This window comes from Chiloscyllium punctatum, chromosome 49 (assembly GCF_047496795.1).
Source record: "Chiloscyllium punctatum isolate Juve2018m chromosome 49, sChiPun1.3, whole genome shotgun sequence".
NCBI lineage: Eukaryota > Metazoa > Chordata > Chondrichthyes > Orectolobiformes > Hemiscylliidae > Chiloscyllium > Chiloscyllium punctatum.
The window spans coordinates 22,038,267-22,050,996 of record NC_092787.1 but is presented as its reverse complement, the minus strand read 5'-3'; the positions used below and the strand labels follow the sequence as shown (position 1 = coordinate 22,050,996).

The window sequence follows — 12,730 nt, the reverse complement described above, 5'->3', positions numbered from 1 at the left end:
TCTGCAGCGCTCACTTACTCCAAAGTTAAAAATCACACAACATCAGATTATATTCCAATAGCTTCACCTGGAAGCACTAGCTCAAGCTTCTGAATAAACCTGTCGTACTATAACCTGGTGTTGTGTGATTTTTAACTTTGTCCTCGGGGTTCCTTCACCTGAAGCTCCCTATTCAAGTCTGCCTCATTACACCTCACCAAATCCAGAATTGCCTGTTCCCTAGTGGTCTCTACCACAAGCTGCTCCAAAAGACCATCTAGTAGATATTTCATGGATTTCATTCCTTGAGATCTGCTGCCAACCTGTTTTTCCCAGTTCACCTGCGTATTGAGGTCCCCCATGATTATTGTAATAGTGCCTTTCTTACTTGTCTTTTCTACCTCCGGATTTATTTTCTTCCCCATATCCTGACTACTGCTGGGAGGCCTTTATATAACTCCTGTCAGGAGTTTTTCCCTTTTGCAGTTCCTCAACACAGATTCAACGCCTTCCAATTTTATATCACTTCCTGCCATCTATTTAATTTAATTTCTCATTAATACAGCAACCCTGATCTCTCTGCCCGTCTGTCTGTCCTTTCAATAGGATGTGCGGCCTTGGATATTTAGATCCCAGCCCAGATACCCCTTGCAACCATGTTTCTATGATACCCACAGCATCATACCTACCAAATTCAATCAGTGCTACAGGCTCATTTACTTCATTTCCTTTACAGTGTGTGATTAACTACAACACCCTCAGTTCTGCATTGACTGACCCCCCTTCCCATAGTTGTCCCCTCATCTGCTTTGCCTGAAGTTAGATTCCTGAGCTTCTCCTTACTCTCTGTTCAATTCCTTATTCTGGAAACTTTAATAACCTCTCCTGAGCCCCCTTCCCCTTTAAACTTTTCCATAATTTTCCATGCAAGTGAATATCTCCTTCCCCCCACCACTTAGTTTGAAGCCCTATCCAAATTTTGTTATTTGCCAGGCCTCTGGTGCCAGTGTGATTCAGGTAGATCCCATTCCATTGGAACAGCTCCCTCCTTCCTCTCCACCCGATAGCCCATGAATTCTAACCCATTTCTTACAGATTAATCTTTGATCCGCAAGTTTACTTCTTTAATCTTGTTGGCCCTGTGCCAATTTGCTCGTGGTTCAGGTAGTAATCTAACATTATTAGCTTTTTGGTTCTGTTTTTCAAGTTAACACTTAGCTGCTTATATTCCCTCAGTGGTACCTCTTGCGTCTTCCTAACTGTATCGTTGGTACCCACATGGACCATAACAAATGGATCTTTCCCCTCCCACTCCAAGTTCCTCTGTAGCCCAGATGAGCTATCCTGAATCCAGACACTGGGTAGGCAACACAGTCTTTGGGACTCTCAATCCTGGTCCAAGAGAATGGTGTCCATTCCCTGAATATGCTATCACCGATGACAACTACATTTCTCTTTCCACCATCCCCCTTCAATGGCTCCCTGTACCACGGTGCTCTGCTCAGTTTGCTCATCCTCCCTACAGCCCCCACTCTTATCCACACAGGCAGCAAGAATCTCAAAATTAAAGGAAAAAAAATTGATCAGTGTTTTCGAATGAGGTGGTGATGTAGTGGTAACGTCATTGCACTGGTAATGCAGAACCTGAAGTGAATGTTTTGATGGTATGGGTTCGAATCCCACTGTGACAGATGGTGAAATTTGAATTCAGTAAAATTGAAACACTGATCTAATGGCGACCATTGTCAGTTGTTGTTAAGAATCCGTCCGCTCCCCTATAGCCCTTTTCTGGGAAATCTACCATCCTTACTCAGTCTGGCCTGAGTATGACTCTAGACCCACAGCAATGAGATTGACTTTTAACTACTCTCTAGACAATCTACGATGAACAATAAATTCTGGCCCTGTCAGCAGCACCCACATCCCATGAACAACTCAATAAATAAACAGTAGAGTAATTCAGTGAATTCTAGTTTTAGTTAGACCACAGGCAAACAACATAATCAAACAAGTAGTCTTTTCTATTGTTTGTAGTTGGACATTGGGAGCAAGTGTTGTCTTATGTGCTTTACACGCAGATCATGCTATACAAGTACATCAGAGTAACAGAACAGAGTGCAGGATACAGTGTTATAGCTGCCAAGAAGGTGCAGAGAGATTTTTACTTCAGAGGTCCTTTCAAAAGCCTGATAACAATGGGGAAGAACCTGTTCTTGAATCATATGTGTATTCAAAGTGTATACCTTCTTCCTGATGGAAGAGGGTGGAAGTGTGTTCAACCAGGTTGGGAGGGGGCTTTGATGATGGTTGCTTTTCACAATGCAGCAGCCACTGAAGATGAAGTCAATGGATAGAAGGCTGGTTTGTGTGATTGACTGGGCTATGTTCACAAATCCCTGTAGTTCCTTGCGGTCTTGGTAAGAGGAGTTGCCATTCCAGACTGTGATGCATCTGGATAGGATTCTTTCTCTTGTGCCTCGTTCAAAATTGGGAAGTGGCTTTCGGGACATATCAAATTTCCTTAGCTTCCTGAGGACGTAGAAGCATTGCTGGACTTTCTTGATGGTAGTGTCAACGTGGGTGGACTGGGACATCACCCCCAAGAACTTGACGCTCTCGACCATCTCCATCTCAGTACCATTGATGCAGACAGGGGCGTGCCCTCCACTCCACTTCCTGAAGTCAATGACCAGCTCCTACATTTTGCTGACATTGATGGAGAGGTATTGCAAGGTATTACAACCAAGCCAAATTTTATCTTCATAAAAGCTAATTACTGTAGATGTTGTGAATTTGAGTTATGAAGAATTCTGGATATACAGGCAGAATTTCGGGGGGGGGGAATGAAATACAGCTAATAACCAATCACCTCTCCATGAAAGAACTTTGATGAAAAGTCATTGAGTTGAAATGCTGACTCTCTCTCCCTCTCTCACCATAGATGCTGGTTAGGCCACTGCTGGGGTATTGTGTCCAGTTCTGGTTGCCATAGGAAGGATGGGCATGAGGATCTTGGACAGGGTACAGAAAAATGTTATCATCCTGGGTGCCAACATTAAAAGGATAGATTTACTGCCACCAATTCTTCCTCTTGGGTAAGTTCAAATCTGATACCAAGTGGGGTATATATTTGGCAGAAACATAGAATCCCAACAGTGTGGAAGCAGGCCATTCAATCCATCACATCTACACCAACCCTTAAAGAGCAGACCCATCCCATCCCTGTAACCCTGCATGTCCCACGACTACTCCATACAGCCTGCACATTCATGTTACTACAGGCAATTTTGCACAGCCAATCCACCTAACGCAGATCTTTTGACTGCGGGAGGAAACCAGAGCAGCTGGAGGAAACCACACATATTGGGGGAGAACGTGCAAACCCCACACAGACAGTTGCCCAAGGCTGAAATCATACCTGGTACTAACCACTGAGCCACTGTGCCACCCTGTGATAGGCTCAGTCTTCATGACACAGTAAATATGTTTATTACAATCACAGAGTAGCTAGCCTCATTGCATCTAAGATAAATAATTGTCACTTGTAAGACGTCAGGCTCACCCTACACATTACTGTGTTAGCTACATGCTGTTAACACTAAAAGCATTCACTGAAGAATTTGTTAGCATACGCTACACAACTCTTGGAGAAGACTTTGTAACTCTACTCATTCCTTGCAGGAACGATTCTTAAATCTTGTTGGCAGGGCTGGTCTTGTGGTATCAGTTGATCCTTTCAGGTATTAACTGTATTATACAGCAAGAAAGTTGACCACAATGGTTTTGGGAATGAGGAATTTCAGTGAAAATATTCACTTACTCAAAGTGGTGTTGTGCTCCTTGACAGACGAACTTGCCAATTTTAAAGTCAATTTAAAAAAAACGTTCCCATGATCAAAGGACTAGGAAGACACCAATGTAAGATTTAGGGCAAGAGGTACAAGGGGCTTGGGAATCTGAGGAAGAACATGTTTCTATGCAGTGAGCAATAATTACCTGAATCTCACTGCCTACTAGGTTAGCAGAACAGCAGATGATTGATGATTACAAAATGAAACTGGATGGGAACTTGAGGGAAATAAACTCACAGAGTAGGGACAGTGAGACAGACTGGGACAGAGCATGGACAATAGAATAGCCTGGGACAGAGCAGGAAGACAGACTGGGACAGAACAGGGACAGTGGGACAGACTGGGACAGAGCAGGAACAGTGGGACAGAACAGGGACAGTGAGACAGACTGGACAGAGCAGGGACAGTGGGACTGACTGGGACAGAGCAGGGAGACAGACTGGAACAGAACAGGGATAGTGGGACAGACTGGGCAGAGCAGGGACAGTGGGATGGAATGGGACAGAGCAGGGACAGTGGGACAGACTGGAACAGAGCAGGGACAGTGAGACAGACTGGGACAGAGCAGGGAGACAGACTGGGACAGAGCAGGGACAGTGAGACAGACTGGGACAGAGCAGTGAGAGACAGTCTGGAACAGAGCAGGGATAGTGACACAGACTGGGACAGAGCAGGGTCAGTGGGACCAACTGGGACAGAGCAGGGACTGTGGGACAGACTGGGACAGAGCAGAGACAGTGAGACAGATTGGGACAGAGCAGGGACAGTGGGACAGATTGGGACAGAGCAGGAACAGTGGGACAGACTGGGACAGAGCAGGGACAGTGAGACAGATTGGGACAGAGCAGGGACAGTGGGACAGACTGGGACAGAGCAGGGACTGTGGGACAGATTGGGCAGAGCAGGGACAGTGAGACAGATTGGGACAGAGCAGGAACAGTGGGACAGACTGGGACAGAGCAGGGACAGTGAGACAGATTGGGACAGAGCAGGGACAGTGGGACAGACTGGGACAGAGCAGGGACTGTGGGACAGATTGGGCAGAGCAGGGACAGTGAGACAGATTGGGACAGAGCAGGAACAGTGGGACAGACTGGGACAGAGCAGGGACTGTGGGACAGATTGGGCAGAGCAGGGACAGTGAAACAGATTGGGACAGAGCAGGAACAGTGGGACAGACTGGGACAGAGCAGGGACTGTGGGACAGACTGGGACAGAGCAGGGACAGTGAGACAGATTGGGACAGAGCAGGGACAGTGGGACAGATTGGGACAGAGCAGGAACAGTGGGACAGACTGGGACAGAGCAGGGACAGTGAGACAGATTGGGACAGAGCAGGGACAGTGGGACAGACTGGGACAGAGCAGGGACAGTGGGACAGATTGGGACAGAGCAGGGACAGTGGGACAGACTGGGACAGAGCAGGGACTGTGGGACAGACTGGGACAGAGCAGGGACAATAAGACAGACTGGATTGTTCTACAGAGAGCCAGCATGCACTCAATAGCCACAATGAATCAATGCTGCCAGAAACACTGAATATTTCCAGCTTTTTCCATTGTTAATAAAATGTCATCCTCATCTGGCATGCACACAGGCTGGGAAAGGACAACCAGGAGAAAAACATTACTTTTCCCTATAACTCAAACTAACCAGACACCTATGTGTTACCAATCACACACAGCTCACTCAGCACAAGTGAAGAGTGAAACGGAATCACAGAATTGTCACTGTGCAGAAAGAGGCCATTCTGCCCCTTCTCTGTGTGGTAGCAAACCAAGGAGTTTTGTTTCTCAATATCCCACCAGGCAACGCAATGGTTGATTATGTGAGCGGTCTGCCAATGATGCTTTTATCAAACATTTCTCATTTTTTCAAATAAAAGAATAGTACAATCAGCAAACTCTTCACATACAAATCACAAAATGTAAATACATGCAGCGCTAAAATATTTCTATTAAGAAATATTTTGGTTATCAATTAGTGTTTCCAGGAGCAAATTTCTTCTTCACAGGAATAAAATCCTTCACTACTTATTAAATGAAAATCCCTGAAAGCTGTGTTGCCTGCAGTTCAGTTTCAGAGGTCAATAGCTAATTCACAATTGTTTTTTTTCCAATTAACCTTTTCAGGGATGTTGTGACATGGTAAATGATAAATGAGGTAGGGGAAGGTGCATCAGGCCAGAGGCTTGGTTTGGGTGGGATGCTCTTCGGAGGGTTGGTGCAGACTTGATGGACCCAACGGCCTCTTTTGCACTGTTGGGATTCTATGACTGACACACCAGTGCAGTTGAAACATGAACCTGGAGTCTCCAGCTCAGAGGAAAGGTCACTACCGCTGTGCCAGAACAGTTCTTAAAATGTTTTTTTTTTACTCCTTTATTAATGCACAGGATGACAGCATCACTGGCTAGGCAGCATTTATTATCCATCCCTAATTGCCCAGAGGGCAGTTAAGAGTCAACCCCATTGCTGTGGGTCTGGAGTCACATGTAGGCCAGACCAAGTAAGGATGGCAGTTTCCTTCCCTAAAGGGCATTAGTGAAGCAGTTGGATTTTTTTCCTGGTAATCGACAATGGATTCATGGTCATCATTAGATTCTTACTTCCAGGTTTTTATTGAATTCAAATTCCACCATCTGCTGTGACGGGATTTGAACCCTCCAGAACATTATCTGAGTCTCTGGGTTAACAGTGCTGCAATAAGACTAAGGGAGGCCATTCAGTATATTAGGGGAATCTTCCTTGGCATTGATCATGGACAAGGTGTCTCCTTAAGCTGCTCCCTGTCACAAAGGTCAAATAAGGATGGGGCAGTGGAGGTGTATGCGGTTGTGCTGACATCACTGCCCATGCAAAATGGTGATGTCAGCGGTGCATGAGCAGCTGACATTACCGGCTGCATCTGTGTGTGAGCTGGTAGTCATTCTGAGGTAGGGTCATTGGACCCGAAACACTAACTCTGCTGTGTCTCTTCATAGAAGATGTTAAAAATCACACAGCAACAGGTTATAATCCAGTGGGTTTGTTTGAAAATACTAGCTTTCAGAGTGCTGCTCTTTTGTCAGGTGGCTGGCAAAGGAGCAGCAGTCCAAAAGCTTGTTCTTCCAAATAAACCTGTTGGAATATAATCTGGTGTTGTGTGATTTTTAACTTTTCTATCCCAGTCCAACACCAGCTCCTCCACTTCTCGGAGGGATACCAGAGCTGTTGAGTTTTAAAGCAACTTCTATTTTTGTTCCTGATTTCTTTGGGGATTTATTTTTTGGCCATTTTATGTGTCGTTTTGGCATTCGGAGTGATCAGTCCAATCTCTTTGAGCTGAGCTGATTGCAGGAAGATCGGCACCACTCACCTCACAGTGCCACCACTGGTGGGAGTACCATGGAGCAGGAATTGCTGCATTTGGCAATTAAACGTGTTAGAAGGATTCTTAAGACCTCAGTAACCCACTTGAATGACTAATTACATTCATGACAGCAGGCATAATGAAAAGGAAATCTCAGGAAGTAATACATCCAGAATTATATCCAAATACTTAAATGACTTATAAAGAACTCACCCAGTAAACACAAGACAGAGTAGTGTACAAATCAATATTAAGACTTGGTTAAACATCGCAGACTGTGTCCTCTGAATAGCTCTATGCAAATCATTCTGGAGAGAAAGAAACTTCCGTTAGAGATTCCAAACACAAATGAGAAATTGTCATCCATAATTCTGTCTGAATAAGTTCTAGCCTGCTCCCAGGAGCTGTGTTTTTCAACATGTAAATAATAATCTTCCTCCTGAGTTGCAATTGTTTCAATGTCATGTTGTACAAACTCTACGAGTCAATCCTGAAGCTTTTCCACACCACAGTGAGTGTAACTGTGACTTTTTTAGAATTAGAATTAGAATTAGAATTCCTACAGTGTGGAAGCAGGCCCTTCGGCCCATCAAATCCACACCGACCCTCTGAAGAGTAACTCACCTAACCCATTCCCCGAACCTATATTTGCCCCTGACTAATGCACTTAACCTACACACCCATATGGGCAATTTAGCATGGCTAATTGACCTAACCTTTACATCTTTGGGTTTGTGGCAGTTGACACTATACCAGGAAACACTGGGAGCCCAGGCCTCTCGGGGCACCCGTCTTAAGTTAACGGTGAGAATCCTGGATTATGGGCCAGCTCCAACACAATAAGAGTCTCTCTGAGCTGCAGTAGCGCATTCTTTCCTTGGGACTCGCAGGACAGTGGTTTTTCAATCTGCCTTTGATTAGGGAACACTATAATACATTGTAAAATTCTGCAGAACATCCCTCCTCACTCCTTCCTCCCCTCCAACGTGAAGTGGTTACCACCCTTACTAAGAGTCAACAGAGGGTGCTTTGGACCTAATTGATGGAAAAGGAATAAGACAAGGGATCAGAAGTAGGCCATTTGGCCCATTTAGTCTGTTCTGCCTTTTAATGAGATCATATCTGATTTGATAATCTTCAACTCTACTTTCTCGATAACACTTGATTCCTTTCCTGGTTAAAACTCTGTCTATCTCAGCCTTGATTGGACCTAACACCCCAGCTTCAACAGCCCTCTGTGGGAAAGAATTCCACAGAATCACTGCCCTATGAGAGAAGGAACTCCTCCTCATCCCTGTCCTAACGGCCTTTACTCTGAGATCATGTCCTTTGATTCTCCCACAAGGCCAGTCTGTGTCTCTATGAGGTACAACCTCTGTCCATCTATATTGTCAAGTCCACTAAGAATCCTATATGTCTCAATCTCATGGCCTTCTTTAGACATATTTACAACATTGGTCATCTCTGCTCTGTTGTATTGCTCAAAGTTTGGGAGAATGATTTGTAGCTCGGGTGCTCGTTGTTGTGGTTCTGTTCGCCGAGCTGGGAATTTGTGTTGCAGACGTTTCGTCCCCTGTTTAGGTGACATCCTCAGTGCTTGGGAGCCTCCTGTGAAGCGCTTCTGTGATGTTTCCTCCGGCATTTATAGTGATTTGTATCTGCTGCTTCCGGTTGTCAGTTCCAGCTGTCCGTTGCAGTGGTCGGTATATTGGGTCCAGGTCGATGTGCTTATTGATTGAATCTGTGGATGAGTTCCATGCCTCTAGGAATTCCCTGGCTGTTCTCTGTTTGGCTTGTCCTATAATAGTAGTGTTGTCCCAGTCAAACTCATGTTGCCTGTCATCTGCGTGTGTGGCTACTAAGGACAGCAGGCCGTGTCGTTTCATGGCTCATTGGTGTTCATGGATACGGATCGTTAGCTGTCTTCCTGTTTGTCCTATGTAGTGTTTTGTACAGTCCTTGCATGGGATTTTGTACACGACATTGTTGTTTTGCTTCAGGAATTAACAGATAACTCGTGGAGATGACCTGTTAGCAAGCTAGAATTTTGAGAAAACTAAAGATAAGCAAGTGGCAACAGTTATACAGTCATAGATTTATAAAGTGATCCAGCGTGGAAACAGACTCATCAGTCCAACCAGTCCATGCTGAACATGATCCCAAACTAGACTGGTCCCACCTGCTAGGTCCTGGCCCGTAGCCATCCAAACCTTTCCTATTCACGGACTTATCTAAGTATCTTTTAAATTTTGTACCTGTGCCCACATCCACCACTTCCTCAGGAAGTTCATTCCACAAGCAAACTAGCCTCTGTGAAAAAAATTTGCCCCCATGTTTTTTTTAAATCTCTCTTCTCTCACCTTAAAAATATGCCCCCTTGCCTTGAAATCCCCCATCCCCGGGAAAAGACATCTCCCATTCACCTTATCTCTACCCCTCACAATTTTATAAACCTCTACAAGGTCACCTCTCAAACTCCAGTGAAAAATAATCCCAGCCTTTCTTTATAACTCAGCCCTTCCATTCCCGGCAACATCCTGGTAAATCTCTTCTGATCACTCTCTAGCTTAATAACATCCTTCCTGTAACAGGGTCTATTGTGTCGTTTCCAGCAATCATATGTTCCAGGGAAAGACAAACTTCAAATACAGGGTTGGAGGTGGATTCTAATGAAGTGTCCGCTCCCAAACTGCTGGCCAGACTTTCTTCTTACTGAATGTTGTGTATTATCAACATCCTGTGTTTTCATATTTGACGTTTTATTTTAAGATTTGATGATGCCAACTTTGCAATCCTGAAGTTGTTCCTGACACCAAAGTTTTTTTGGTGAACATCTTTTAGAAATGTAACTGCAGGTTTACCTTGGGATTCAAAAATGTTAATGCAGTCTTTGAAAGGAAGCAGGATTCAAAATAAATGACTCAGAGTCACTTACTATCATGTTCTCCAGCACATGCTTGGCTAGCCAACAGTTTAGAAAGACTGGGATGAAGAGATTCCTCAGAGGTGGCCAGAAAATCTGTAATAGAGACAAAGAGAATGGACTCACTCAGAAGGAAACAAGTTTAATTTAACTAGTGCCCTATGCTCAGAAACAACATCCCCAAACACTTCACACATGGAAATGCAGACTGGAAAGGGAGAGGTAGGGTGGAGGTGGGGTCCCAAGAAACTGGATCAGAGACAACAGCAGAGGTGGATAGGTTTAAGAAAGCGATCAGGAAGTTTCAACTAGGAGAGCCAAAGATTCTGCCGCCAATGGTGGGGCAAAGGAAAAGTGAGCAATGTGCAAAGGCCAGAGTCAGGAAGCAATTGTGTGCAGGTTGGAAATACCTGTGTGGTGCTTTGAGGTGTTTCCAGGTTACATACAAATGTAATTCATCAAGACTAGGCTCTCATAGAGGTCAGAAAGATTTCCAATCTGTGCTGTGTTGTTGTTCAGCTCTCTGCACATGGTGAACAGTTTCACCCCAATGTTGTATGATAGCACAACCTATCAAGTACCCGACAATTCTTATATATGTTTTGAGAAGATGTAATTATTAGCTTCTTTTGGCTTGACAGCAGTTGCTTGTCAAACACTCTGTGTTAGGCCAGGGAAAGAAGATAATCCTCAAAGCCAACACTCCTGATTAATATACAGTGATGCCCCACAATTTAAAAACCCCATGACACCCCCTATTAATGCTCCAACATCTGTGAAGATTATGTGAGTGAGATATTGCAGCGTGATTATAATCAGCGGAACACAATCCACTCAGGGAGTAATAGATTCAGAAGAGATGACGACAAGGGAAACACTGATATGAAACAAAAGTCAATAAAACAGTAATTGATGGATTATATTTTATGTTCAATGTTTCAGTTAACTTGACCTTAATCTTAACTTTAATCTTCAGTCAAGTTCAGAAGTAACACGGCACCAGGTTATAGTCCAATGGGCTTATTTGAAATCACAAGCTTTCAGAGTGCTGCTCCTTCGTCAGCTGAAGTGACCTGGTGTCCTGTGACTTCTGACCTTGTCCACCCGGTTCAACACCGGCACTTCCACATCTTGGCTACCATCGACACCACAAACCATTGGCTTAAGGTGGAGAGGATCTCCAAGAAGATCACGCATATCGACACAGACATCAGGTTTCTGCACACTTCACTCAATGAAAGGACAGCGCTCTGAAAGCTTGCGATTTTACATAAACCTGTTGGACTGTAACCCAGCATTGTGTAACTTCTGACCTTGTCCACCCCAGTCCAACACTGGGACCCCCAAATCATGGTTCTAATCTTTGGTGTCATTTATGTACTAGGTAGAAACCAGTAACGTTTTTCTAAAATCTCTAAACCCAAGTATTTACTAAAAGAACGAAGCCACAAGGTTTACAGTTTAAATCAAAGACATTTAACTAAACAAAAATCAAACAACATTAATAAAAATAACAAAACTGTCAGTTACAGGATGATATTAAAAATCTAATGAGCACAGCTAAGACATGTTTTAATTGAAACTTGTTAACTCAATTTTCTCACTATTTCCTTTTAACTTATATATTTTCAATAAACTTGAGTCAGACACTCAATAGAAATTTGAAGATTAACACTTGGTTCGAAAGGTTGCTTCCTTTTAACTTCCTCCAATTGTTCTCTTGTTATCAACTCCTAGTACAGACACAGGCATCACTAGTGTCATAAGTGTAATCATCTTGAGTGAGAACCCTTCTTGAACGAATGTTCTTTAACTCTGGAATCCTGCATTTAAAACTCTCCCTCTTCACAGCTGAGTTATGCCAGACCTTCAACTCAACCTTATGAGAGTCCTTCAGTTATTAAACTTTTTGTAGAAATTCAGCCAAACTCAGTTTGAAAGCAATGTTTCCTGCAGCAAATATGATCTCAACTAAAACTAAAACTCTGCTCAAAACTAGACTCGTTCCTACAATATACTTCCCCTATAATTACCCTTTTTGTTGACCTTCTTACTATTGTTTATCTCTGAGGCAAATCAATTAAATGATCAGTTCCTGGAAATAAAGGGCTTCACTGGAAATCACCTCCTCAATACAATTATTTCCTACAGGGGCCCTTACTTCAAGGTAAAGTGCAGGGCTTTCCTCAAAATAGATAAGAAAACGCATATCTAACAGCTCTATTAGAATCGTAGAATCATACAATCCCTACAGTGTGGAACCAGGCCGTTCGGCCCATTGAGTCCACATCAACCCTCCAAAGAGCAACCCAGCCAGACCCACACCCCTACCCTATCCCTGTAACCCTGCATTTCCCACGGCTAACCCACCTAGTCGACGCATGTTTGGACACTGTGGGACAATTTAACATGACCAATCCACCTGACCAATACCATCTTTGAACAACGTGAGACAAAATAGCATGGCCAATCCACCTTACCTGCACATCTTTAGACAAAGTGGGACAATATAGCATGGCCAATCCACCTGATCTGCACATCTTTGGGCACTGTGGGACAATATAGCATGGCCAATCCACCTAACCTGCACGTCCCTGGACACCGCGGGACAATTTAGTTAAGACAA

At 44.0% G+C, this 12,730-nt stretch overlaps 1 protein-coding gene across 9 annotated transcripts in view; it reads right to left on the bottom strand.

Moving 5' to 3' along the window:
- The window catches only part of kcnt1b (potassium sodium-activated channel subfamily T member 1b), a 412,195-nt gene that overhangs the window by 146,168 nt on the left and 253,297 nt on the right, over nt 1–12,730 (bottom strand). For all 9 annotated transcript variants that reach the window (XM_072565807.1, XM_072565812.1, XM_072565806.1 and 6 more), the window contains 2 exons: nt 10,117–10,200; nt 7,395–7,489 (listed from right to left, as the gene is read on the bottom strand). In XM_072565807.1, the coding sequence (XP_072421908.1) occupies nt 7,395–7,489; nt 10,117–10,200 (179 nt within the window). The remainder of the gene's footprint in view (nt 1–7,394; nt 7,490–10,116; nt 10,201–12,730) is intronic.